General features: G+C 46.4%; 2 protein-coding genes across 2 annotated transcripts in view; one reads left to right on the top strand and one right to left on the bottom strand.

Annotated features, from left to right (window-relative positions):
- Positions 1–25626, bottom strand: part of MTHFD1 (methylenetetrahydrofolate dehydrogenase, cyclohydrolase and formyltetrahydrofolate synthetase 1) — a 79603-nt gene that overhangs the window by 21404 nt on the left and 32573 nt on the right. The window contains exons 10-21 of the mRNA XM_053404739.1: positions 23030–23127; positions 21651–21824; positions 20395–20531; positions 19932–19978; positions 17526–17633; positions 17351–17425; positions 16341–16443; positions 15118–15194; positions 11730–11870; positions 8030–8098; positions 6043–6154; positions 2748–2887 (exon numbers count right to left, since the gene is read on the bottom strand). Of these exons, the coding sequence (XP_053260714.1) occupies positions 2748–2887; positions 6043–6154; positions 8030–8098; positions 11730–11870; positions 15118–15194; positions 16341–16443; positions 17351–17425; positions 17526–17633; positions 19932–19978; positions 20395–20531; positions 21651–21824; positions 23030–23127 (1281 nt within the window). The remainder of the gene's footprint in view (positions 1–2747; positions 2888–6042; positions 6155–8029; positions 8099–11729; positions 11871–15117; positions 15195–16340; positions 16444–17350; positions 17426–17525; positions 17634–19931; positions 19979–20394; positions 20532–21650; positions 21825–23029; positions 23128–25626) is intronic.
- The window catches only part of ZBTB25 (zinc finger and BTB domain containing 25), a 96889-nt gene that overhangs the window by 57860 nt on the left and 13403 nt on the right, over positions 1–25626 (top strand). The gene's annotated exons all lie outside the window — the stretch shown is intronic.

The raw sequence follows: 25626 nt of genomic DNA, 5'->3' as shown, positions 1-25626 counted from the left end.
ATTTATTATTTATACCCCGCCCATCTGGCTGGGTTTCCCCAGCCACTCTGGGCGGCTTCCAAAACAATATTAAAATACAGTAATGCATCAAACATTAAAAGCTTCCCTAAACAGGGCTGCCTTCAGATGTCTTTTAGGCAAGTGTTTATACAATGGTACCTCGGGTTAAGTACTTAATTCGTTCCGGAGGTCCGTAATTAACCTGAAACTGTTCTTAACCTGAAGCACCACTTTAGCTAATGGGGCCTCCTGCTGCCGCCAGAGCCCGATTTCTGTTCTTATCCTGAAGCAAAGTTCTTAACCTGAAGCACTATTTCTAGGTTATCGGAGTGTGTAACCTGAAGCGTATGTAACCTGAAGCGTATGTAACCCGAGGTACCACTGTACTTATTCCCTTCGCATCTGGTGGGAGGGCGTTCCACAGAGTGGGTGCCACTACCAAGAAGGCCCTCTGCCTGGTTCCCTGTAACTTGGCTTCTCGCAGTGTGGGAACCGCCAGAAGGCCCTTGGTGCTGGACCTCAGTGTCCGGGCAGAACGATGGGGGTGGAGATGCCCCTTCAGGTTCCTCACAAGCAGGATGAAGTGGACCAGAGGTGGAGTGGGCACAAATTAGACTTTTAGGAAAGGTCCCCACTTCGAGAGAGAAGGGGAGTTCTTCTACAAGGACATAGCAAAGGTTGTGAATTTTGGCTCACGTCTAGGAGTCCTGCACATTAACATAATGAACCAAGCAGCAATTGTTTCCCTCTGATGAATTTGCAAAGAATAGATGGCTGCCTCCAGGGACATATCATTACCTCTCAACACAAGGCTCTGAGGCCAAAGGAGGAGAGACACCAGACTGTGGAGACGATAGCCAGCGGCACACAAAAGATCTCATTAGCAAAGAAGCAGTGGGCAATGCTGAGGGAATGAATTTGACCTTCCCCCTTCCTCCTGCAGACTCTTAATATTTTTCTGGAGAACTCGTCTTAGCTCCTGTTCCAAGCTAAGGAAAGAAGAGGTTGTTTGCCAGTCACCAGGAGGCACAACGTGTGTTTGTGTGTGTGTGCAAATTTCTCTCACTCACTTTTTACTCCATCTTTAGCTACACACACACACACACACACACACACACACACACGTCTGTTAAAAAATAAGATCACTTTGAACTCCAAAGATAAAAAAGGAAGTAAGGTATTTCTAAGACTGGCAAAAAAGCAAACGTTCTTTGACACAGAAGGCCAGTAATTCTGCTTGACATCTCTGTAAGGAGAAGCTAAATATGGAAAATATTCAGAATACTTATCAGGGATTAGGCTACAAAAAGAAAAAAGGGAACAGCTAGAGAAACTGCCTCTTGCTTATGCCGCAAAGCCTAAGGAATCTGTAAGAAACAGAGAATCAGAGCATTGCTGCCTACCCAAAATGGAGATTTGTTTCTGAAACATGGCAGTCTGGTTGCTCCGCCAACGCGGCCAATGTAAACCTAATTGATCAGAGACAAGTCTCTGCAAGGAGGCTTTGCTTATCTAAACAGCAAGGGCCACGAGGGGAAAGGAGCAATGCAAATTAAAAGCCCGACGCCTTCATAACGTTAACCATCACTTATATACTGACAGAAGCTGTGGTTTTAAAATTTTAAATAAGAAGCAAGCAAAGAACTGTATAGAGGGGGCGGGGGAAAGAGCAAAATGTGTTTTTGTTTTTTTGCTTTTCCAATGAAGAAAGAGAATAAACATCATGATGGATGGTAAGGGGCAGGGATAGGATCAGAATCAGAAAATGAAACCGAGGGAGATTGGAGAGGAATTGAGAGCACTGGCTACCCAATAAGGGCAGCTGGAAAATGGAGCCAGATTCCTCAGCGTCACTGCACACTTTCGGGAAGGAGAAGTCAATCTGGTACCCTCCCGGTGTTTTTTTAAATATAAATTTTATTAAGAGTTTTCAACGTGATAGAATAAAAACCCAACTAGTCTAAAACAACAACAACATCATGTGCTAAAGGGCCCATTTATTATTATTATTATAGACTAGTTGGGTTTTTATTCTATCATATGATATGATTGTGATAAAGGGCCCTTATAGCTATTATTTTTACCTCCTTTCTCTTTCTCCCCCCCCTTTCCCCCTCCTTTCTTGGTTTCTTATTATTTCTGTTATTTAGTTTGATTTTTACTGCATTTTATGTAAAAAATAAAATAAATACTTATTAAAATGACAGCAACAACGATACAGAAAATGAAGGGAGAAAACGAGAAAAAAAAGAGAGCAGAGAGTTATATATATACAGCCCTCCATTATATCTTAATTTTTGGTCCTCATACAGAGAAGTGAAACCTCTCAGCTCTCGCCTGGGAGAGCTTCCCTCTTTGCCAGTCACACACCCTGAGAAAAGCCACTCTAGGTCTCTCCCAAAGGTCCCTTCTGTCCCATCACCTCCCTGTATGTATCTTCATTTATCAAGATTTATTGCATTAGCCGTGTGGCCATAGCATGATATACATAGAAATAACAACATAAAATGGGGGTGGGGAGGTAAAGGTAAATATCGTCCTGGGCAAATACTTATCATTTATCCTGAATTTTAAGTCTTCAGAAATCAAAACATACATGTGGATAATATCCACAGGTATTAATGGCCGTGCTGGCTGGAGCCGATGGGCAATGTGATCCAGAATACTTGAAGGGCACCAGAATGGGGGAACTGAAATGACTTAAGCCTTGGTCTCTGGGCTTCCCTATCGCCAAGGCCGCCACTCACCGTAGGGCCTCCACCATGCATCTTCAGAGCTCGGACAGTAGCCACCAAGACGACCACATGGGGCTGCAGGCCAGAATACCGGCACTTGATGTCAAAGAACTTTTCCATGCCAATATCTGCTCCGAAGCCAGCTTCTGTCACTGCAGGCGGAACAAAAGGAGAACACTGCATTATATTATGTACAATCTCCTTTCTATTTGCTTGGCAGCATTAGCATCATTTTCATTTTAATCTCCGTCCTTAAGCCACCCACTCTAGTGTTTTGTTTTGTTTTTTTTAAAAGGTAAAGGGACCCCTGACCATTAGGTCCAGTCACGGACGTCTCTGGGGTTGCGGCGCTCATCTTGCTTTATTGGCCGAGGGAGCCGGCGTACAGCTTCCGGGTCATGTGGCCAGCATGACTAAGCCGCTTCTGGTAAACCAGAGCAGCGCACAGAAACGCCGTTTACCTTCCCGCTGGAGCGGTACCTATTTATCTACTTGCACTTTGACGTGCTTTCGAACTGCTAGGTTGGCAGGAGCTGGGACTGAACGACGGGAGCTCACCCTGTCGTGGGGATTTGAACTGCCGACTTTCTGATCGGCAAGCCCTAGGCTCTGTGGTTTAACCCACAGTGCCACCCGCGTCCCTATCCACTTCAGTGTTCAACTCGGAGGAATTCACGCTTTGGGAAACGTGCAAGAGTTTTCCAAAATGGCAAGAGCGAAATGAGGAAACGGAACTGCCTGAAGCACAACTGAACCAGAGACGCACAGCAAGGATGAAAACCAGAGGGTTTTAAAAACTCCTCTTTCCTTTCTATTCACACACCTCTAGCCGAAGCTCCCCAGGCATGGCATTAATAAGCAGCAGCAGCAAACTAGGAGAGACAGGGCAGTGACGATGCTGCAAAGGGTAAGACATTCCTAGCAGAGATCCGGCAAGCCCCTGAGTCTCTCGACTCCTAGCGCTCGGCTTACCTGGCCTCCCATCACCTGAGTCACTGCAGCACACCTGGAGGGAGAGGGGAAAGGCAGCGACATGGCCAGCATGGTGCAAACACATCAGCAGACCTGACCTGGCACTTCTGCTGTTTGTTTGCACCACACTGACCTCATTCCTCTAGTCCAGGCATGCTCAAACTCGGCCCTCCAGTTGTTTTGGGACTACAACTCCCATCATCCCTAGATAACAGGACTAGTGGTCAGGGATGATGGGAACTGTAGTCCCAAAACAGCTGGAGGGCTGAGTTTGGGGATGCCTGCTCTAGTCACTTCATTGCCTGCCCTCTTTCCTAGCTTCCTAGCTATGCAAAGTCCTTGCTCCAGCTGGAACAGCGTCAAAGAATTTATGCAAAATGTCCTCTGGTTTGGGGACCCCAAACAGTCAGGTGGGCTCCCACAAAAGGCATTCCCTGTGGAATGGTCTCGCCCTAGATACAGAGCAGGCGCTGACAGTACTGATATGTCATTCTTGATTCAGGATTATCATAGACAGATAAAGGAGGATTTATCTACCTGATTATTTTATGGATAGGCTACAATAATATATACAAAAATATTAAGCAGAAATTGGTACTTGTACAGCCGATGTGAAAGGACAAAGTTTGAAATATTATTGTAAAAATAAGTATGTTTGATTTTATTGAATATTGAAATGAAAGTTGGGAAAGCAAATGTATTTGGAGCAGCAATGGAGGGAGGGAAAAAGAAGGAACGCTGGGCGTGGAGCTGGAAGTCAGCTTTTAAATTTGTACTAATTTGGTGACAATTCGATAAAAATTATGGAAAATCAATAAAAATAACTGGCAAAAAAGTAAAAAAAAACACACCCAGAAATAAAACCTGTTCCTTAGATTTGGAAGATGCAGATTTTCAAACTCTCGTGGTGTTTCAGGTGTTTTAGTGGATTGTCTTAAGTTATTGTGTTGCATTTTGGGAATCAATATTATTTTGGTTTCCCTGAGAATGGAACTAAATTTGAGAAAGAGGGAAAGGACTTGCTGAAACAACTAATTGAACTAGAATACAAAAAAGGGAGGCGTGAGGAAGTCAAGGAAATAAGTAAATGAAAGATAAAGACATGAAAATACTGGATGGATTCCCCCCCCCTTTTTAAATGTTTTTGTTGTTAAATGTTTTTCTTTTTTCTTTTTTATAGTTTTGTTGTATTGTTGTTTTTTTATTGTATTTTCTTATTTTTGAAATATTGTAACTTTTTATTGTTTGTTTTTCTCTTTTCTGTAATTGTTAAACTTTAATAAATTTTTTTTTTAAAAAAATATCATTAAAAAAAAAAAAAGAGAATGTCCAGGTCCTCAAACGGAATACAATCTTACTCAGCTACAAGTGATCATTAGAGAAGAAGTTTATGTTGCACTCTGCCTCAGTTACTTCTGATTTAAACGCTGCATGTAAATATTCTAAATAAATAAATGATGGCAGCCGGAAGGGTGAACCAAAGTGACAAAGCCCATTTTCTCAGCCACTTTACCCACTTTGAAACCGGCTGTTTTGTCTGGCTATAATCCCGGGGTGAGGTGAAATTATTTTGGCGCGATTTGAAACAGAGGTGCAGCCATTTTGTTTCCCCCTTGAAGGCCTGTTCTGAGGTGCTCTTTGAGAATACGGTGGAAAACACAGCCCCTTCCTTTGCCATTCCCAGTTCAGTGGACAGCAGCTGAATATATGCAGAAAAATACACCCTTCTACAGAGTGGGCAGCTTGTTCCTCAAGCATCTCATTTTATCCGTGAGGTGCAGTGTTAAACACACCTCCAGAGAAAGGGCAGTGACTGAAGCAGGCTTGTTAAATAGATGAACTCACAGCGTGCTGTTCCTTGCAAGCCTTTCTGAACAACACAAGACTTTTGTTTCAGGCTTGAATTTCTCTCTGCCTATTTATCTTATTTTTTAAAAACAAGAATTGCCTTGCAAAAACCCGTAGTGGTTCTATGCATGCCCAATCAGAAGTAATCCCACTGTGTTCAATACGACTTACACCCAAGTAAACAAGCCGAGGAATCGTTGAAATGATTATGGGAAACAAACTTGGGGAAGGGGGCACAACTTCACAAAGCTATTCCTCCTTGGATTACTAGGTCAATTTCACAAATGTTTTTCGGTGCAACAGCAACGATAGGGAACCCATGGCTCTCCAGAAGTTGCTGGACTCCAACTCCCATCATCCCCAGCTAGAGAGGCCAACAGGGATCATGGGAGTTGTAGTCCAGAAACCTATGGAAGGCCACAGGTTCCACCACCCACTGCATCGTGCAGCCGTGAATTCTGTAAGTAAATGGGGCACAGAGACTCACCCACAAACCCTTCCTTGCCGACGAGCTTCAGGGCAATCTTGTCTGCCAGGACGGATGAGTTGCCATGGGCAATGTTGGCAAATGGACCAGCGTGGACAAACACAGGGTTGCCCTGAGAAGAGAAGGGGGAAATGCAACTGGAAGAAGGAAATGCAAAGGGAGAAAAGATGCTTTGCTACCTGGAATGCTGCAAGCCCAACACACACTTAAAAGGTAAAGGGACCCCTGACCATTAGGTCCAGTCGTGGCCGACTCTGGGGTTGCGGCGCTCATCTCGCTTTATTGACCGAGGGACCCGGTTTACAGCTTCCGGGTCATGTGGCCAGCAAGACTAAGCCGCTTCTGACGAACCAGAGCAGCGCACGGAAACACAGTTTACCTTCCCGCCGGAGGGGTACCTATTTATCTACTTGCACTTTGATGTGCTTTTGAACTGCTAGGTTGGCAGGAGCAGGGACAGAGCAACGGGAGATCACCCCATTGCGGGGATTCGAACCGCCAACCTTCTGATCGGCAAGCCCTACGCACACTTACTCAGAAGCAAATTCCATGGATCTCAACGGCACTTGCTTGCGAGTAAGCCTGTGTTAGGGCTCTAAAAATCTTGCAGCACTTCAAGTGTCTCTGGTGAAGCAGCCCAACGAAGTGGACATTGGGCAGAACTGAAAACCAGCAGGAAAAATCAGCCCATCACAGTCCCTTCTGCGTCGCCCCAAGTTGAGTGATTTTTATTGTAATTGTTACGAGTGAATTTAATTATTATTTGCTGGTGTTTTGAGAGTTAATTTTGTTGTGTTCTATTATATTCTAACACATCACTGAATATCACTTTATACGACATAAGTTGTTCGTTTTCAAAGTTATGTTTCATTATACCTTTTTGTACTGGATCAGATTATTATAAGGTGTGTATATTTTGTTGCTGCAAACCGCCTTGTGTAAAGTAATATAGAAAGATGGTATACAAGTTGAAAATGAAATGAAATGAGACTCTTTCTGTGTCTGTCAAACCCAAACAGTTCTACAGGAGAGGAGGGACCTCTCACTTCTCAAGCCAAATCCTTTCCTGCACAGAATGGGCAGGATCCAGGAAGTTTTAACCTTTCTGGCTACTTCAGGAATGTAGACGGCAACCCCCCCACCTCCATCTCTGCTAGCTGAGGGTAGGGGAAGAAGATGCAATCTTGCCTGTTAGGAACTGGCTTCCCTCATAGCTCAGAGTCCTTTCTTGGCCACCCCCACACCTTCTGGGAATGCGACAAATCTGTCAACCACATCCATTCTTGCTGCGTTATATTTTGGTACTCAACTTTAAATAGCAAGAGCTTTGCCTCTGGATTAAGAGCCTGCAGGATTTGCAAGAATCCCTGTTGGATATACTAGGCTAGCATCCTGATTCCAACAACACCTCTGGATAAACAACACTTCCTCTTGTTTTCCTCACAGTAACTCGTATTCCATGCCTCTGCATGGGGAGGTTCTATTGATCATGGCCAGTTGCCCTTGACAAGTCTATATAATTTCTGCTTTAAGCAACATGAAGACCAATCTCCATTTACAACCTGTGTGCTCTGAGGTAAGGCAGAAGCTAGGCCAAGCAGCAGAGAGCCACCAGCTCCTGACTGGACCACCAGTGGCCTGGGAGATCTGTTGAGGCAGCCTTTGTCCCTCCTTCCCCAGAAGAGGATAAATCCAGGCCAGGGATCTAGTGCCATCGGCAGCTGATTCCACTCTGAGATTATTTTTCTACCATTTCATAGATTAAGGGTCTCATGACTGAGCTATCCCATTTGTTTGTGTTAATGTTTTTTTAATCGTAAACCACTTTGGAAACACAGCAAACAAACAAGGCAAAGCGTGAAGGGGTGATTGGTTGTCAGGTGCAAAATGTTCTTGAGAACCACTGCCTCACAGCATTTGGGGGGGGGCAGGTAGGTTTTCCGATTTCCAACTGAAAGCACAAAGCTTGCACAAGATATGCACTTACCTCCAGAGTCTGCATGAGGTTTGGCTCAATAGCATCTTTCATCAAAACTGCCAGGGCACCACTAACTCCCTAAAGAAAGAAGTGTTTAGAGTTACCTGGGTGGCAGTTCTGACCAATTTCTTAGGATGCTCCAAGAACCGCAAGGGAGCCCACTATTCTACCTTGACAGAAATAGGATGCTAAATGAACACAATTGAGGATGCCATGCTCACCATTCCATAATTACAGGTAGGGCAATTTCACACATGTACGATCTACCTCTGGGATCCTAAGCATAGTGTTCGAGTGCCGAAGAGACCAGCCTTGGTGCGTGCGAGGCCTCTACTTCTCCCTATTTTTAATTTTAAAATGTAAATTAAAGCTGGTGTCCAGGGAAATTTACCTTAGGCACACAATGGGATTCTGGAGCAGGGTCTCCTCAGACTACCTGAATCACAAGGGGCTTGCAAAGATAGATAGATAGATAGATAGATAGATAGATTCTTTATTGTCATTACACACGTGCAACATTGCACAAGTGCAACGAAATTGGATGCCATCCCTTAAAAACAACAAAAGCAAAACAACAACAACAACCAACAAACCACATTCCAGCCACACCCACACCCATCAATCTCCCAGGTCACACTATCGAGTTACAGCATTCAAAAGGGCCACAGCTCTCGGGTAAAAACTGTTTTTCAGTCTATTTGTCCTTGACTTGATGTTTCTATATCTCCTGCCAGAAGGCAGTAGTGCAAACAGACTGTATCCCGGGTGAGATGAATCCTGCAGGATGTTGTTTGCTTTCCTAAGACAACGGGAACCGTACAATTCTTCCAAAGATGGGAGAGGTTGACCAATAATCCTTTGTGCTGTGGTTATGACCTTCTGGAGCACCTTCCTCTCCCTAGCTGTACAACTGGAGAACCAAGCACAAATACAGTATGTAAGAATGCTCTCTATGGAGCCTCGGTAGAAGGACACCAGCAGTCTCTCACTCAGATTGTTCTTCTTTAAAAGTCTGAGGAAATAAATTCTCTGCTGGGCCTTCTTCACCAGAGCAGTGGTATTTGCGCTCCAAGTCATGCCCTGATCGATAGTTACTCCCAAAAACCTGAATTCCGCCACCCTCTCCACCCGTTCCCCATTGATATGCAAGGGCTGAATGTCCGCCTTTTTTTTCCTGTAATCCACCACTAATTCCTTGGTCTTAGCCGTATTAAGAGCCAGATTGTTCTCTCCACACCAAACACAGAGCCGCTCCACCTCGTCCCGATAGGCGGACTCATCCCCTCCTGAAATGAGCCCTACCACCGTAGTGTCATCAGCAAACTTGATGATTTTGTTGCTGGAATAGGTGGCTGTACAGTCATACGTATAGAGAGCATAGAGCAGGGGACTCAACACACAACCCTGTGGTGAGCCGGTGTTAAGGCTAAGGGCTGTGGACATATGTGACCCTACTCTAACCCTCTGAGAACGTTCTGACAAAAAATCCAAAACCCAGAGACAGGTGGAGTTGGAGAGTCCAATCGCCTCTAGCTTGGACACCAGTCTATGGGGGAGGATAGTGTTAAAAGCTGAGCTAAAGTCCACAAACAGCAGCCTCACATAACTCCCCGGCTGCTCCAGATGGGACAGAGCAGCATGGAGAGTAGTGGTGATAGCGTCCTCTGTGGATCTATTTGCCCTGTATGCAAACTGGTAGTTGTCAAAAGTTGATGGAAGACAGGAAATAATATGACGGCGCATCAGTTTCTCAAAACACTTCATGATGATTGGAGTCAGTGCAACTGGTCTGTAGTCGTTCAAACTACTGATTGTGGATTTTTTAGGCAGAGGGACAATAGTTGACGACTTCAGGCAGGGTGGGACAATAGACTGGTGTAAGGACTTGTTGAAGATCTTAGTAAAGACCCTCGCCAGCTGATCCGCACAGCCCTTCAACACCTTTCCAGTGATGCCATCAGGTCCAGCCGCCTTCCTCGGATTCACCATCCTCAATACCTTTCTCACCTCATGCTCCTCTACCGTGAATGAGGGGCCCCTATGGGCTGGTGGCTGTAATACCGGCGTCTCAGGTGGCTCCTTCTCGAAGCGAGCAAAGAAGAGGTTAAGCTCCTCCGCCAGCAAAGGGTCACCGTCGACAGCACCAAGGTTAGGTTTGTAGTTGGTAATGTGCTGAATCCCCTGCCACATCTGTCTTGTGTTGTTGCTCCTTAAATTGTCCTCAATCCTCAGCCTATAATCCCGTTTTGCCTGTCGAATACCCCTCTTCAAGTTTGCTCTTGCCACACTGTAAAGCTGCACCTCGCCTGACCTGAAAGCCCTGTTCCTTTCCCGCAACAGGCCCTGGACCTCTCTATTCATCCAGGGTTTCTGATTGGGATAAAACCGGATGGATTTGTTTACTGTGACAGTGTCTGTGCAGTGATTGATATAGCACAGAACTGCCGCCGTGTGCTCCTCCAGGTCTGAACGATCGAAAATATCCCAATTAGTTCTCTCAAAACAGTCCTGCAGCTGGTGAATAGCACCTTCAGGCCAGATTTTAACAGATTTTAATATTGTGGGAGCCCGTTTCCTGAGTGGGATATATGCTGGTACCAGGAACAAAGACATATGGTCGGACTGGCCCAAGTGTGGCAGCTGTAAAGCCCTATAGCCGTGATTTACATTCGAATAAACTTTATCTAGTGTCTTGTCCCCTCTTGTGGGACATTTCACATGCTGATAGAGCGTTGGGAGCACTGTTTTAAGTTCTACATGGTTGAAGTCTCCCGCAATGATGTGCACAGCTTCAGGATACTTGTCTTGCTGGCTGCTGATAAGGCTCTGCAGGCATCCCAAAGCCAAGTTGGCATTGGCATCTGGTGGCACGTACACACCAGTTAACATAACAGCTGTAAACTCCCTAGGGAGATAGGCTGGTCTACATTTAACAGCCACATATTCCAAATCCGGTGAACAGTGACTGCCCACAGTCTTAGAATTATTGGACCAGCATTTGTTCACATATACGCACAGCCCCCCTCCTCTGGTTTTTCCGAAGTCCATGCCTCGGTCATGACGATGTACCACCCAGCCTTCCAACTGAATAGCTGTGTCTGGTATGGACGGTTGAAGCCATGTCTCAATGACAAATAAAACGCAGCAATCTTTTACAAGGCTGTTCTTTGCTGCCTGCAACCTCAATTCATCCATCTTGTTGGCAAGAGATCTCACATTGGCAAGAAATATGCTGGGGAGTGGTGGTTTAGATGGACTCCTCTGTAATCTTACCAGGACGCCAGCCCGACAACCCCGCCTTTGCCTCCTGTCTCTACGCTCCGCAAGTTCTGCTTCGTTCCTGCGCTGCAGGGGGTTGGACTAAATCAGGCATAGGCAAACTCGGCCCTCCAGATGTTTTGGGACTACAATTCCCATCATCCCTGACCACTGGTCCTGTTAGCTAGGGATCATGGGAGTTGTAGTCCCAAAACATCTGGAAGGCCAAGGTTGCCTGTGCCTGGAAAAGATGACCTTTGGGTCCCTTCCCACTCCACAATTCTATGCTTCTAAGTTATCCTTGGGCCAGCAAAGGTTTATGAGCAAAACACCCAGATCCAAGAGACAGCTGAACCCGAATTAAGTCCGGCAGAGGTTTCTGGGAAACTTGCACCGTCAAGGTCAGTTTTCGCGAAGTTTCGTCTTCTGAGGATGATTACGGCCTACGTACCAGATCTTCTGTGGTAATTGGAACGCCGTTCTTGCTGGAAGCCACCACCATTTTGGCTAGGCGACGCCTCATGTCCTCCAGGCCATCTGTGAGAGCCAAGACCGCCATGATTTCACTGGCAACTGTGATGTCGAACTGAGCCTGCCGGAGGGAAGGACAGGGTCAAAAACAGTCTCCTTTCAACCCAAGTGACATTTTTTTGTTTTAAAGGAGAACCACTGTCTCTGGATACAAACTATCGTGGGGATGTGGGGTGGGGGAATCTTAATAATAATAATAATAATAATAATAATAATAATAATAATAATATATTATTTATACCCTGCCCATCTGGCTGGGTTTCCCCAGCCACTCTGGGTGGCTTCCAACAAAACACTAAAATACAATAACCTATTCAACATTCCCTAAACAGGGCTGCCTTCAGATGTCTTCTAAAAGTTTGGTAGTTATTTTGCTCTTTGACATCTGGTGGGAGGGACATCTCGCAAGGGCCCTGTTTCCTTGGAGGGAAGTGGTTGGGGGCTGCATGCTGGTGGATGTGCAGGGCTCCTGCAAAGGCTGAGATAAGACGAGGGGATTTCGACAGGGATAGCAAACAACACCCACTGACATTCCCAGAGCTTTGCCCTCGTTTGTATCTGGGCACCCTGGCGGTGGGGAGGGCCAAAGTGGGCAAGGCTGGAGCGAACACCCCCCTCCTTCACCCCATACACTTTGTTCAACCCCTGACCTCTGGGTAGCTGAATTGCTTAGCAGAGCTTTGCAAACTTGTCGTGCTGGTGACACACTTTTTAGACATGCATCATTTTGCAACACGGTGTTGTTGTTTAGTCGTTTAGTCGTGTCCGACTCTTCGTGACCCCATGGACCAGAGAACGCCAGGCACTCCTGTCTTCCACTGCCTCCCGCAGCTTAGTCAAATTCATGCTGGTAGCTTCAAGAACACTGTCCAACCATCTCGTCCTCTGTCGTTCCCTTCTCCTTGTGCCCTCCATCTTTCCCAACATCAGGGTCTTCTCCAGGGAGTCTTCTCTTCTCATGAGGTGGCCAAAGTATTGGAGCCTCAGCTTCAGGATCTGTCCTTCCAGTGAGCACACAGGGCTGATTTCCTTCAGAATGGATCTTCTTGCAGTCCATGGGACTCTCAAGAGTCTCCTCCAGCACCATAATTCAAAAGCATCAATTCTTCGGCGATCAGCCTTCTTTATGGTCCAGCTCTCACTTCCATACATCACTACTGGGAAAACCATAGCTTTAACTATAGGGACCTTTGTTGGCAAGGTGATGTCTCTGCTTTTTAAGCAGAGTACATAGTGTGTACATAGTGTGTAAATAAATACGTAGATTAGCTCTATGATGTCTCATGCTTCTTGCTATGCAATGCTAGAAGATTAGTGTGCATATGCCATCTGGTATATGTCGCTGAGCGCACTGGAGAAGAAGCGAAATGCCTTTTCCAAAGCTGCGCACACCGGAGGACGCTCGGAGTGCAGGGGCTGCAGGAGCACCCCAGGGCGTTTTCCAACATGAACTGCCACAACGCCTCTTGCTTGCCTGGAAGAAATCCATCTTTAGTGTGGCAGCACCACACTTTGGAATTTCCTGCCTGTTGACACTGGGCAAGTGCCTTCACTGTACTTTTTTTGCTGCTTGCTAAAAACATCTTTGTTTAAGGCGTGCAGAATGATGACGTATGCTTTAATCTGGTTTTTGAATAAACAACCAAGGAAATCCCCTGTGTTGCAAAACAGACAACTCTGAACAGCCACAAGCAACACGCGGCTAATAATTTGCTAACAACAACAGTCACAGTCAGTGCAGAACCGTTTTTCCGGATGATGAACTGTTTCAATGGTAATTCATCATCAGCAAATGAATTGTCCCTACAGGTACATCTAGTAGCAAAGGATCAGCAATCACCGAGAAGTGTAGTAAAAACTGTTCTACGCTTTGTTCGGAGGACCAATCACTGCTCATTTGCAGGACTGTGACTGTTGAAAGGCATTTTGCCTCCATCTCCAGGTTCTTTGACACTGACTAACTATGCTCTCTACTGTTGTTCATGAACATTATTTGACTCCGATGATTTGTTACTCCACTGCATATTTTCTGTTTATGAATTGTGAAACATTATAATTTTGTAAATATTTTGTTAGCACATTCTAAGCTGCGTGTTGCCTGTGGTTCAAATTAATCGCCGATTCTGTTTTTTTTTTAATTAAATGTTCCCAATCGTTTTTAGCTGTTCCCCCAACCCCTGATAATGTTACTGTTTTTGTAAACCATTTTGAGGTTTTATTACAATCAAGCGGTATCTAAATCTTGGGAAACAAAATATATAAATAAAATAGAGATAAATGACGGGTGTCTACAATACACACACCTCTCACTTTCGCATGGCTGGAAAGTCACCTGTTGTAAGGTAAGAGTCACCTCCATTGCTCCACCCACATTCTGCCTCTGGCTCCACCTACCACCCGCATGCCGTCCCCAGAAGGGATGAAAAAGGTTTCCAACCACTACCCCGGTTCTACAGGAAAGACAGCGCAAGATTGTGCTGGAAGAGTGCCATTTTTTATGCCAAAGACAACACAGAGTCAAGCAAACTAAATGTCTGAAATGGAGAAGACTACAGGGGTACCTTGGTTCTCAAATTTAATCCGTTCTGGGGGTCCGTTCGACTCCTGAAACGGTTCAAAAACCAAGGTGCGGCTTCCAATTGGCTGCAGGAGCTGCCTGCACTCAATCAGAAGCCGTGTTGGACGTTTAGCTTCTGAAAAACATTTGCAAACCAGAATACAGTCATACCTTGGGTTAAGCATGCTTCAGGTTGAGCGTTTTCAGATTACGCTCCGTGGCAACCCGGAAGTAACGGAACGCATTACTTCCGGGTTTCACCGCTCGTGCATGCGCAGATGCTCAAAATGACGTCACATGCATGTGCAGAAGCAGCGAATCGCGACGCTTAGGCGCGGGTTGCATTCTACTCAGGATGCGAATGGGGCTCCGGAACGGATCCCGTTCACATCCAGAGGTACCACTGTACTCACTTCTGGGTTTGCAGCGTTCAGGAGCCGATTTGTTTGGGAGCCAAGCTTTTTGATTACCAAGGTACCACTGTACTCCAAAACACTGTGGGTGGAAAAGCCAGCCCCTCAGAGCAATTTAGCACCAGGTACATATTATTACCCCCCCCCTTTTATGTTCTCATGCACATCATTTGTAGAAGAACACTCAGTGGGGGGAAAAAACCCCAACACCTCTTGGCTCAAGGTGAGCCCAGTTGCTAAGGGAGGGTAAGATGCTATTGTTCAAAGACCAGCCAGTCCCGCCCCTGCCCCCCCGCAATAGGAAAGCATTTTGGAATGAGAAAGGAAAGGGCACTTACTGTGCGTGAGAACCCCTTTTCGGTTGGAGACTGCCCAATAGTGATCTTCCGCAGAAACCTGTCATTTGTGTCCATCACTGAGCAAGGGAAAGCGAGGAGAGGGAGGGAAGGAGAGAATGAATGGATGGATGGTTGAAAGCAGGTTAAAAAGGACCCTGTGATATGGGCATTTTAGGCAGGTTTTTTTGGGGGGGGCTAGCAAGGGTCAGCAACCTTTTTCAGCCGTGGGCCGGTCCACCGTCCCTCAAACCATGTGGTGGGCTGGACTATTTTTTTTTGGGGGGGGGGAATGAACGAATTCCTATGCCCCACAAATAACCCAGACATGCATTTTAAATAAAAGCAGACATTCTCCTCATGTAAAAACACCAGGCAGGCCCCACAAATAACGCAGAGGTGCATTTTAAACAAAAGGACACATTATACTCATGTATAAACACACTGATTCCTGGACCGCCCGCGGACCGAATTCAGAAGGTGATTGGGCCGCATCTGGCCCCTGGGCCTTAGGCTGCCTGCCCCATTAGCTCAGAAAAGCTGCTGAAAGGTGAATGCCTACTCATACATGCACACACTCAAAGACATGCAGGAACACACAGACACAGGTGCACAGCCCTCTCCCTCCCAAAAACTTTTAGAGGTCAACAGTTTCCCCATGCGTTCCAATCAGCGCTGAGCAGCTACATCTCAAGAGCTGCCCAGCAGCGTCCGGGCGGCTATCCTGCCAAGAAAATCAAATTAAATGGTAGCTCCCTGTGCTGACATCTCTGCCGGCCACTTCCTGCTGCCACATAAGCCCACCGAGGGAGCACATAGGAAGGAGAAGGCTCAGCAGAGGGGTTGTTGCACAGGGCCCTCCTCAAATCTTGAGCCAGCCCTATCAATAACTCTGTAATTCTGGGGATGTTCCTGATTGGAAGTCGGCAAGCCCAGAGCAATGACTCATGCAGAGAAGCAACGGCCGTCTCCTTGGAGGATGGACAGTTCTGCTACACGGGAAGCGGAGGACCATAACTATCTATAATCTGTGTGCAATCAGATTTTGGCTAACATTGAAGGCTCTGGGATGGGGACAGGCAGTGGAGGGAAATAAGTAGGAATCTCTAAGTCTAAACCTTAAACCATTTTTTTTTTGTACACACACAAATACTAAAGCTCATACTCCCGCACGCTTCTAAACGTCATTCTACTTTGCCCACTGTGGGTTATTTTTGCGCCAATACCTCTTTGCCATGTTATGCTGTCTGGATCAATATCCAATCTCACAAATTTGTTTATTTCATCATCCGTCAAAGCCCTTGGGTCTGTTTTCTCAATATGCAATCTCTGAGGAGGAACGAAAGGAGGGGGAGAGAAATAAGATGGTGGGTAGTTATAGGAAATGAGCAACTTCAGGGGGGGGGGTTGGAATCGTTCTTAAAGCAAAATAATAAAGGGAGAGCTGCTTCTAAAAGCCTAGGCTGAAACTTGAAACCTGCCAAGAAGAAATGTGAAAAAGCCTGGTTTGCACATAACTCTGAACCATGGTTTGTTTAAGCCATGGGTTAGCATCCTGTGCAAACCAGGAATGATGTAAGTGACAGAATTTTTTTTAAGCCAGAATTTCAGCTTCAATGGGCCAGCTATAGATATGGGTCCTAAGTGTGCCTAGCTAACTTGAACAGGAGCCTAATCTGAAAGAAGATACATAATGCAGAGCCAGATTTTCCTGAAGAAATAGAGAGACTTGTACAAATCAGCCTTCTCCAACTTGGTGCCCTCCAGCTCTTTCAGACTATCCACCAAAACAGCTGGAGGGCGTTGGTGAGGGCTGGCATAGTACACCACACTTTGCCTGGGTGCAAATCTCATAAATTACAGGGCCAAGATTCTGGGTTTTGCAACTGTCTGCTGGCTCCTGATGGCTTACATGACAACACTGATGCACAAATATGACTTCATTAGGTGCTCTTGATTAGTCCGAAAAGTGCGACTTTTCAATTTTGTAACTTTTTTCTCTTTGCATACATTTGCCAGATACCCAACCTTGCATTTTTTGCCTCCTGTTTGCCTGGTTTTTTCTATGCTTTGCTGTTTTCAGTACAAGTTATTAAAATGAAATAAAAGGATTCTGGGCTTTGCACCAAATTCTATGCTTGCGAACATGCAAGATGGTCACATCCCTGAATATATAGTCCATGAATCATCCACACGGAAGGGAAATTGGTTACCGGAACAGGCTCTGCAAACTCACCCGCAATCTCTGGATCTGGACGTTGGAGAACTTCCTGGCGCCGTCAACAGAAGGGACCAATCGGGAATAGAGAGCCTTAAGGAGCATAGACACTTCATTAGTGGCTGCAGGGCACTCAACAAGTCATACAAACACACAAATGCTACAGGGGAAAAGATAAATCGCACCATGTTACCTGATCAGACTGCGTGGCCTCGTGGAAGATGCGGGCATCAATAGCAGCAGCGACCAGGTTATTGGCTGCAGTAATGGCATGGATGTCGCCAGTGAGGTGGAGATTAAACTAGAGAGGACGGAAAATGTCAGTTTGCATTTCTTAGTGCAGAAAGCACTGATCTGGTGTGTTGAGATCTTTCTATTCTAATTAATTCAAGAGGGTTCTGGAAGCTTCTCTGTGTGAAAGAAGGTTCACGATGTTTGGGTTATTCCTTCAGAGAAGCCGAGTGCAGCTAGTTTAAACTAGTTCTGTTCTCTTTCAGTCAAGGTCATTGCTGACTATAAAAATAGGCCAGAAGGAGCCTGGGTTTCACACTTCATCTTTCTATCTCTCTTTCCTTCTGGTGTGGTGTTCTGAACAGTGGTACCTCTGGTTGTGAACAGGATCTGTTCCGGAGGCTCGTTCACAACATGAAAAGAGCACAACCTGCAGCGGTGCGTCTGCGCACGCACGGGTTGTGATTTGCCGCTTCTGCGCATGGCAAAACCTGGAAGTAACCCTTTCCGGTACTTCCAGGTCGCCGCGGGACGTAACCTGAAAGAATGTAACATGAAGCGGACGTAACATAAGGTATGACTGTACATAGTATGCTTAGTGTTAAGATTCAGACTTATTATAAGTTACAGTGGTGCCTCGCAAGACGAAAATAATCCGTTCCACGAGTCTCTTCGTCTAGCGGTTTTTTCGTCTTGCGAAGCAACCCTATTAGCGGCTTAGCGCTATTAGCGGTTTAGCGGCTAAAAGGCTATTAGCGGCTTAGCGGCTATTAAAGGCTTAGCGGCTTAGCGGCTAAAAGGCTATTAGCGGCTTAGCGGCTATTAGCGGCTTAGCGGCTAAAAGGCTATTAGCGGCTTAGAAAAAAAGGGGGGGAGCGAAAAAAATTGCAAGACTCGCAAGACGTTTCCGTCTTGCGAAGCAAGCCCATAGGGAAAATCGTCTTGCAAAGCGCATCAAAAAACGGAAAACCCTCTCGTCTAGCGGGGTTTTCGTCTTGCGGGGCACCACTGTATTGCAAGTTTAAGTTAAGTCTGCTGCAACTGGATTTCTTATGGACAGGGCCAATCCTGAATGCATTGGATTTGTGACCATTATGCTCATTTGCCTTCAGTAGCAGTAAAGCAGGACTATGAGCTGGAGAGGGAAATATTCCATGGAGGCGCAGGTTAACTCTGTGTCCAGGGCAGCTGTCTACCAGCTCCACCTGGTACGCAGGCTGAGACCCTACCTGCCTGCGGACTGTCTTGCCAGAGTGGTGCATGCTCTAATTATCTCCCGCTTGGACTACTGCAATGCGCTCTACCTTTGAAGGTGACCCGGAAACTGCAATTAATCCAGAATGCGGCAGCTGGACTGGTGACTGGGAATGGCTGCTGGGACCACATAACACTGGTCCTGAGAGATCTGCATTGGCTCCCAGTACATTTCCGAGCACAATTCAAAGTGTTGGTGCTGACCTTTAAAGCCCTAAATGGCCTCGGTCCTGTATACCTCAAGGAGAGTCTCCACCCCCATCGTTCTGCCCGAACGCTGAGGTCCAGCGCCGAGGGCCTTCTGGCAGTTCCCTCATTGCGAGAAGCAAAGCTACAGGGAACCAGGCAGAGGGCCTTCTCAGTAGTGGTGCCCGCCCTGTGGAAAGCCCTCCCATCAGATGTCAAAGTGATAAACAATTACCTGACATTCAGAAGACATCTTAAGGCAGCCCTGTTCAGGGAAGTTTTTAATATTTAATGCTGTATTGTTTTTAACACTCGATTGGAAGCCGCCCAAAGTGGCTGGGGAAACTCAGCCAGATGGGCGGGGTATAAATACCGTATTTTTCGCTCTATAACACGCACCCGACCATAACACGCACATAGTTTTTAGAAGAGGAAAATCCGTAGGCATGCCACCCGTACGCATTCCCTCCATAACACGCACAGACATTTCCCCTTACTTTCTAGGAGGAAAAAAGTGAGTGTTATGGTGCAAAAAATACGGTAATAAATTATTATTATTATTATTAGCAATGTTCCTACAGGCGAGGCTAGAAAATTGCTCTGTGATAGGTAAGAGACAAGAGCCATCTCTTGATGTCACACTGCAAAATTTCCAGAGATCCAGGGAAGTAGGTATCGTAGAAAAAGTTCCTTCAACCACTACATGCTTCCCAAAGGTTTCCCAGCCCTGCTTTAAACACAGAATCACAGAATTGTAGAGTTGGAAGGAACCACAAGTTCCAACCCCCTGCAATGCAGAAATCTTTTGCCCAATGTGGGGCTTGAACCCACAACCTTGAGATTAAGAGTCTCGTGCTCTACCGACTGAGCTAATCCCACATCAACCGTTTTGTCTCAAATGCAGTCGTAAATTAAGGAATCAAGTTACCTCCTCCATAGGAATAACCTGAGAATATCCACCTCCAGCCGCACCACCTGTATAAAAGGAAGGATGCCATTCATCAGACCGCGCTTGCAAAAAGCATGAGCATCTTTGGATTACGAAGAGGATGCACAGGCTTCTAAAACCGACAAACTTCTCTGAGGAGTGATGGGTGTCAAAAAAAGGGCTTGCCCGAAAACCTCCTGCATCCAATTACAAGAGATGAAAGTAGATCATGTGCTTATCTGTAAGCTGTCTTGTGTTATCTCATAACTTTTAAGTTCAAATTACTGATACCAGAAACAATATTTTCAGTAATGTTCTGGGAAGGGATGTAGCGCATAGCAGTGCATCTGCCTTGAATGCAGAAGATTCCAGGTTCAACCGCCCCGCCCCCCCAGCATCTCCAGGTGCACCCTGGACATAAGAAGAGGCTGTTGGAACAGGCCAACGGCCCACCTTTACGTACCTTTAATTCCAAACGTGGGTCCTTGCGAAGGCTGCCGAACGCAGGCAAAGGCATTCCGACCAAGGTATGCTCCCAGTGCTTGAACCAGTCCCACTGTTGTGGTGCTTTTCCCTTCTCCCAGGGGTGTGGGCGTTATACTGAAATGAAAAAAAACAAAACCCAAGGCATTGGGAAAATGCACCCGTTTCCTTCGAGCAAAGCCGACAGGCTATGAACAAGGTGCTCTCCCGCATGCACCCTTAGCGCTGGTATTCAAAGCTCAAGACAAGGTCTTTGGGGTCCAGCAAATCACAGGATGGCCACAATGCTGATCATGTGCTGTCTCACCTCTGCCCCTCCCAGCAAACAAACACCACCTGCCTCCTGGGAAGTCAGTGCAGCGACTCCAGCCAGTGGCATAGCATGGGAAGGGCCACAGGGGCAGCTGCCCTGGGCACAAAATTGTTTGGGGTGCACAATTTCAGCACCCAGAGCTGCCTCAACACAGCTGTGCACTGTTAGTTTCTGTTTAGCCACTGAGCAGCTGCTTGGAGTCACAGGACTCTGTTTACATTCCAGAGACATTCCAGGCTGTTGGAAGTCGCACTGTTAGTTTCTGTTTTGCCACTGAGCAGCTGCTTGGAGTCACAGGACTCTGTTTACATCCCAGAGACATTCCAGGCTGTTGGAAGTCTCACGGAAGAAGGGAGACGGGTGTGACGTTACTGGTTTCCTGTTCCTTTGTTCCTTTGTTGTTCAATTGCTCTCTGCTCTCACAGAGAGAGGATGTATTTTCCTTTGCTCTCTGCGTAGCTTAGTAATAAAGCATAGCATGTAGCCATAAATCTCATCACTTCCGCATGCTGTTTTGGATTCTCTGCTGAATGGGGGAACGTGCCTGAGGCCTCATCAAAGGCTCAGGTCGTTAATTATTCATTGGGGGCGATTCCGAAGGACTCGGAGGAAGATGAGCTTTATCAGCTTGGCCGGGCGGAGATCCCGACATGCACTTCCAGCGAACGACTCTTCTTTTCTTATCACTGTGGCTGCAATCCTCCTGAGTGACGCGGACACCATTAGGCAGCTGAAAGTGCATGCATACTCTGTCTGTTTCCATCCCTCTCTCCCACCCACCCAGCTCCAAGCAGCCCCGGGCACTGGAAATCCACGTTATGCCACTGGCTGGTTCCACCCCACCTGGCAAGCTGCTCCCTGCTCCCCAACCAAAAAAGGCTACGAGCCGACCAGAGTAGCAGAAACGGAGCCATGAAACCTACCCCGTTACGACAACGTATCTGCCGTCGGGCTGGTCCTTCAGGCGCTTCAGTGCCGACAGCGAAATCTTGGCCTTGCACTGGCCGTAGAGTTGCACCTCATCTGAGAGCAGACCAATCTCCTTGGCCAGCTGGCCGATGGGCTTGGGGAAGCAGGACCGGGATACTTCGATGTCGCTGAAAGTCAACAAGAGGGTGGTGAGGAAGAGTTCTACGGAGCGACGATACGCAGGACTATAGGAAGCGGCTTTAATGCTGAGTTATAGATCGCTGGCCCAGTGAAGTTCATGGCCGAGTGAGGATTCGAACCAAGGTCTCCCGGGCTGTAGCCCACTACTTTAATCACAACACCACACTGCCTCTCCCCACTACAGTTGTGTGTGTGTAGGGGGAGTCATGTTTCTGAGAGCTCGCCTATATGAAAGGAGAGCTGGAAAAATAGCAGGAGAAGGATGGACCAGAGCGAGCTCTCATCTTGGGTGCCCTCCAGCTGTTTTAAAACTACAACACCTGACAGTCCCAGCCACAACATCTGGAGATATTCCTAGAACCACAGAATTGCGGAGTTGGAAGGCATCATACAAGGATCATCTGGTCCACCACACCCCTGCAATTGCAAGGCTCTCTCTGCTCAATGTAGGGACGCGGGTGGCGCTGTGGGTTAAACCACAGAGCCTAGGCCTTGCCGATCAGAAGGTTGGCGGTTCGAATCCCCGTGACGGGGTGAGCTCCCGTTGCTCGGTCCCTGCTCCTGCCATCCTAGCAGTTCGAAAGCACGTCAAAGTGCAAGTAGATAAATAGGTACCGCTCCGGCGGGAAGGTAAATGGCGCTTCCGTGTGCTGCTCTGGTTCGCCAGAAGCGGCTTAGTCATGCTGGCCACATGACCCGGAAGCTGTACGCCGGCTCCCTCAGCCAATGAAGCGAGATGAGCGCAGCAAACCCAGAGTTGGTCACGACTGGACCTATTGGTCAGGGGTCCCTTTACCTTTACTCTGCTCAATGTGGAGCTCAAATGCACAACCCTGAGATTAAGATCCACATGATCTTCCCCAGATTGGGGGAAGATAGACCTTGTTTTAAAACAACAACAACCACCTAGATTATTTTTTTATTATTATAAAAAAACTGTTCCCTGAAAATTCAACAAAAATCAATTGCCTCACCCATTTGCAGACCACAGAAATATATTCCATCAGTTCCAAGTTTCTATCACCCCATTCTGCTGTGAGTGGTGGAGAGAACATGATGGACCTCTACAAAGACTTAATAAAAACAACACCCCCTATCCCATGCCCCAACACGCCCCCCCATATAAATTCAGGCAAAAACCAGAATGAAATAATCTCTATCAATGGCCTTCCAGCCGTAAGTTGTTCCTTACCTTGGAACAGGTGTTCTAGGGATCAGCTGGTTATACTGAATATTCCACTTGCCGGGCTGATATTTCTCCAGAAAGCGCTGCGCACTTTCTACAGTGCTCTAAATTCGTATTGAAAAACAAAGAAGCGAACCAAGGAAAGGTCCATCACACAAAACGTTCCAGCAGGTCAGTCAACAATGTCACAGGCAAGACAGAACAGGAGCCCAGCACACACCTGGCAAGACTACTGGCCGCAACTGCTGTGTTCTCCCTCTGAATACTAGCTGCTGGGAGCCAGGGAGAGTGCAGTTGAACTCAAGTCCTGCAGGCTTTCCACAGGCGTCTGGCTGGCTACTGTGATAACAGGATACTGGACTAGGTGGACCAGTGGACTGATTCTGCAGCCGGGCTCTCTTCTTAAGGTCCATGAATAATCATAGTTTAGAGGTCCCAGGCCCTAAGGAAGTCAGATTATCCTCTACCAGGGCCAGGGCCTTCTCAGTGATGGCTCCGACCTGGTGGAATGCTCTGTCCCATGAGACCAGGGCCCTGCAGGATTTAACTTCCTTCCGCAGGGCCTGTAAGACAGAGCTATTCTGCCTGGCTTTCAATTTGAACTTAGCCTGATCATTTATTCCCCTCCCCTTTTTATGAAGATTACCCACTCTGGGATCCCACAGCTAATTCTCTCCTGGTCTCCTTGCTGGCCCAAATAGGACTAACTTAGCCAGCTAGCCCTGGTGATCATCTAATGTTTATTGGATGGATTCCCCCCCCCCTAAATTGATTTTTGAATTCTGAATTTATTGTTATTCATGTTTTATACTGTATTTTATGCTGTTTTTTGTTGCATCAATTAAGTTAAATTTGTTGTTAGATGCCCTGAGCCCGGTTTTCTGAACCAGGAAGGGCGGGGTATAAATAAATTTTTATTATTTATTATTATTTATTATTCTTATGCCTGCTGAAACCAGAGGAAGGGCACGGAGCATTTATGTCCAAAGATAAGTACAGAGCTCTCTGTCTCCCACTCCTCGGGGATTCAAATCATGCATATTCTGCAAATTTGCATTTCCTGCATTTCTGGTGCAGAATTTAGGTCCCCTGGGTGGTGCCCGAAGGATTGCCCTTGTCCATAGATCCCTCATGAAGACTTCAGCCAGGAGCTAAGGTCCTGCACCAAGAACCTCCATCACTCATTGTGACACAAGTGGGTACAAGCTACAGGGCCTTTTTGGTTGTGGCACTGCTGTTATGGAATGCACTCTCTAGGAAGCCTGGCCTCAACACCTCCAACCCCTGCCTCGTTCTAACATCTTCATTACAACCTGGTTGCTTGGGCAGGTTTTGGGGGAAGGCCAATTATTATTTCTGTTGCCCTTGAAGCCAATTTTAGATTATCCCCCCCAAAAAAGCAGGATATAAAACAAAGGACCATAACTGTTTACAGCATTAGTTACTGCATTTTAGAATTATTTTTTCTGATCTCTGCTGTCAGATACTCTGATTACATCAGCAGAAAGCCAGGATACAAAGGTTAAATCATCACCGTGGTTTATATTTTGAGAGCCTGTGGCCCTTCAGATGCTATTGGACCTGTCGTCTGTAGCCAGCATGTCCAATGGTCAAGGATAATAGGTGACAGACTCCAATCTGCCCCTATTTAGAGGCATAGTGATCAGAAATACTAGAGGTTTCTATTTATTCCAGCAATTTATATAGCTCTTCATAATAATAATAATAAATTTTTATTTATACCCCACCCTCCCCAGCCAAGACCGGGCTCAGGGCTGCTAACAACCAATAATAAAAACAAGTTGATTAAAATACAATTTAAAAGATTAAGATACAACATTAAAACAATTAGGGAGCAATCTCTTCATAGGAGGAGAAAGGAAAAGAAAGAGGGGGAGGGAATCAAACTGATTCTGAGCCAAAGGGCCAGGTGGAACAGCTCTGTCTTACAGGCCCTGAGGAAAGAGATCAGATCCCGCAAGGCCCTGGTCTCATGAGACAGAGCGTTCCACCAGGCCGGAGCCAGTGTTGAGAAGGCCCTGGCTTTGGTTGAGGCTAATCTAACTTCCTTAGGGCCTGGGACCTCTAGGGTGTTGCTATTTATGGACCTTAAGGTCCTCCGTGGGGCATACCAGGAGAGGTGGTCCCGTAGGTACGAGGGTCCTAGGCTGTGAAGGGCTTTAAAAGTCAAAACCAGCACCATGCGACAGAGACGGACTTACAAGCAGCTTACAATGTTACAAAACTATCACAAACAAGTTTTTTAAAAAATCAACTAACGTATGGGGGCCGTCATGGCTAATGGCAGACAAAAAACACAGACATACAGCAGAGACAAGCAGCCCCATCAAATAAAATAATAATAATAATAATAATAATAATAATAATAATAATACGCTGCCCATCTGACTGGGTTGTCCCAAGCACTCTGGCCGGCTCCCAACAAAATATGAAAAACACAACAAAACATCAAACATTAAAAACTTCCTTATCAGCTGCCTTCTGATGTCTCCTAAAAGTCAAATAGAATAATAATAATCCCATTATTTATCATTTACAAGCATGCATTCATAGGTAGCAGCTGCGCCATCACCTCTGCAATT

The sequence above is a fragment of the Podarcis raffonei genome, chromosome 1 (assembly GCF_027172205.1).
Source record: "Podarcis raffonei isolate rPodRaf1 chromosome 1, rPodRaf1.pri, whole genome shotgun sequence".
Lineage (NCBI taxonomy): Eukaryota > Metazoa > Chordata > Lepidosauria > Squamata > Lacertidae > Podarcis > Podarcis raffonei.
The sequence above is the reverse complement of the archived record's forward strand: the minus strand, read 5'-3'. Positions and strand labels throughout refer to the sequence as shown.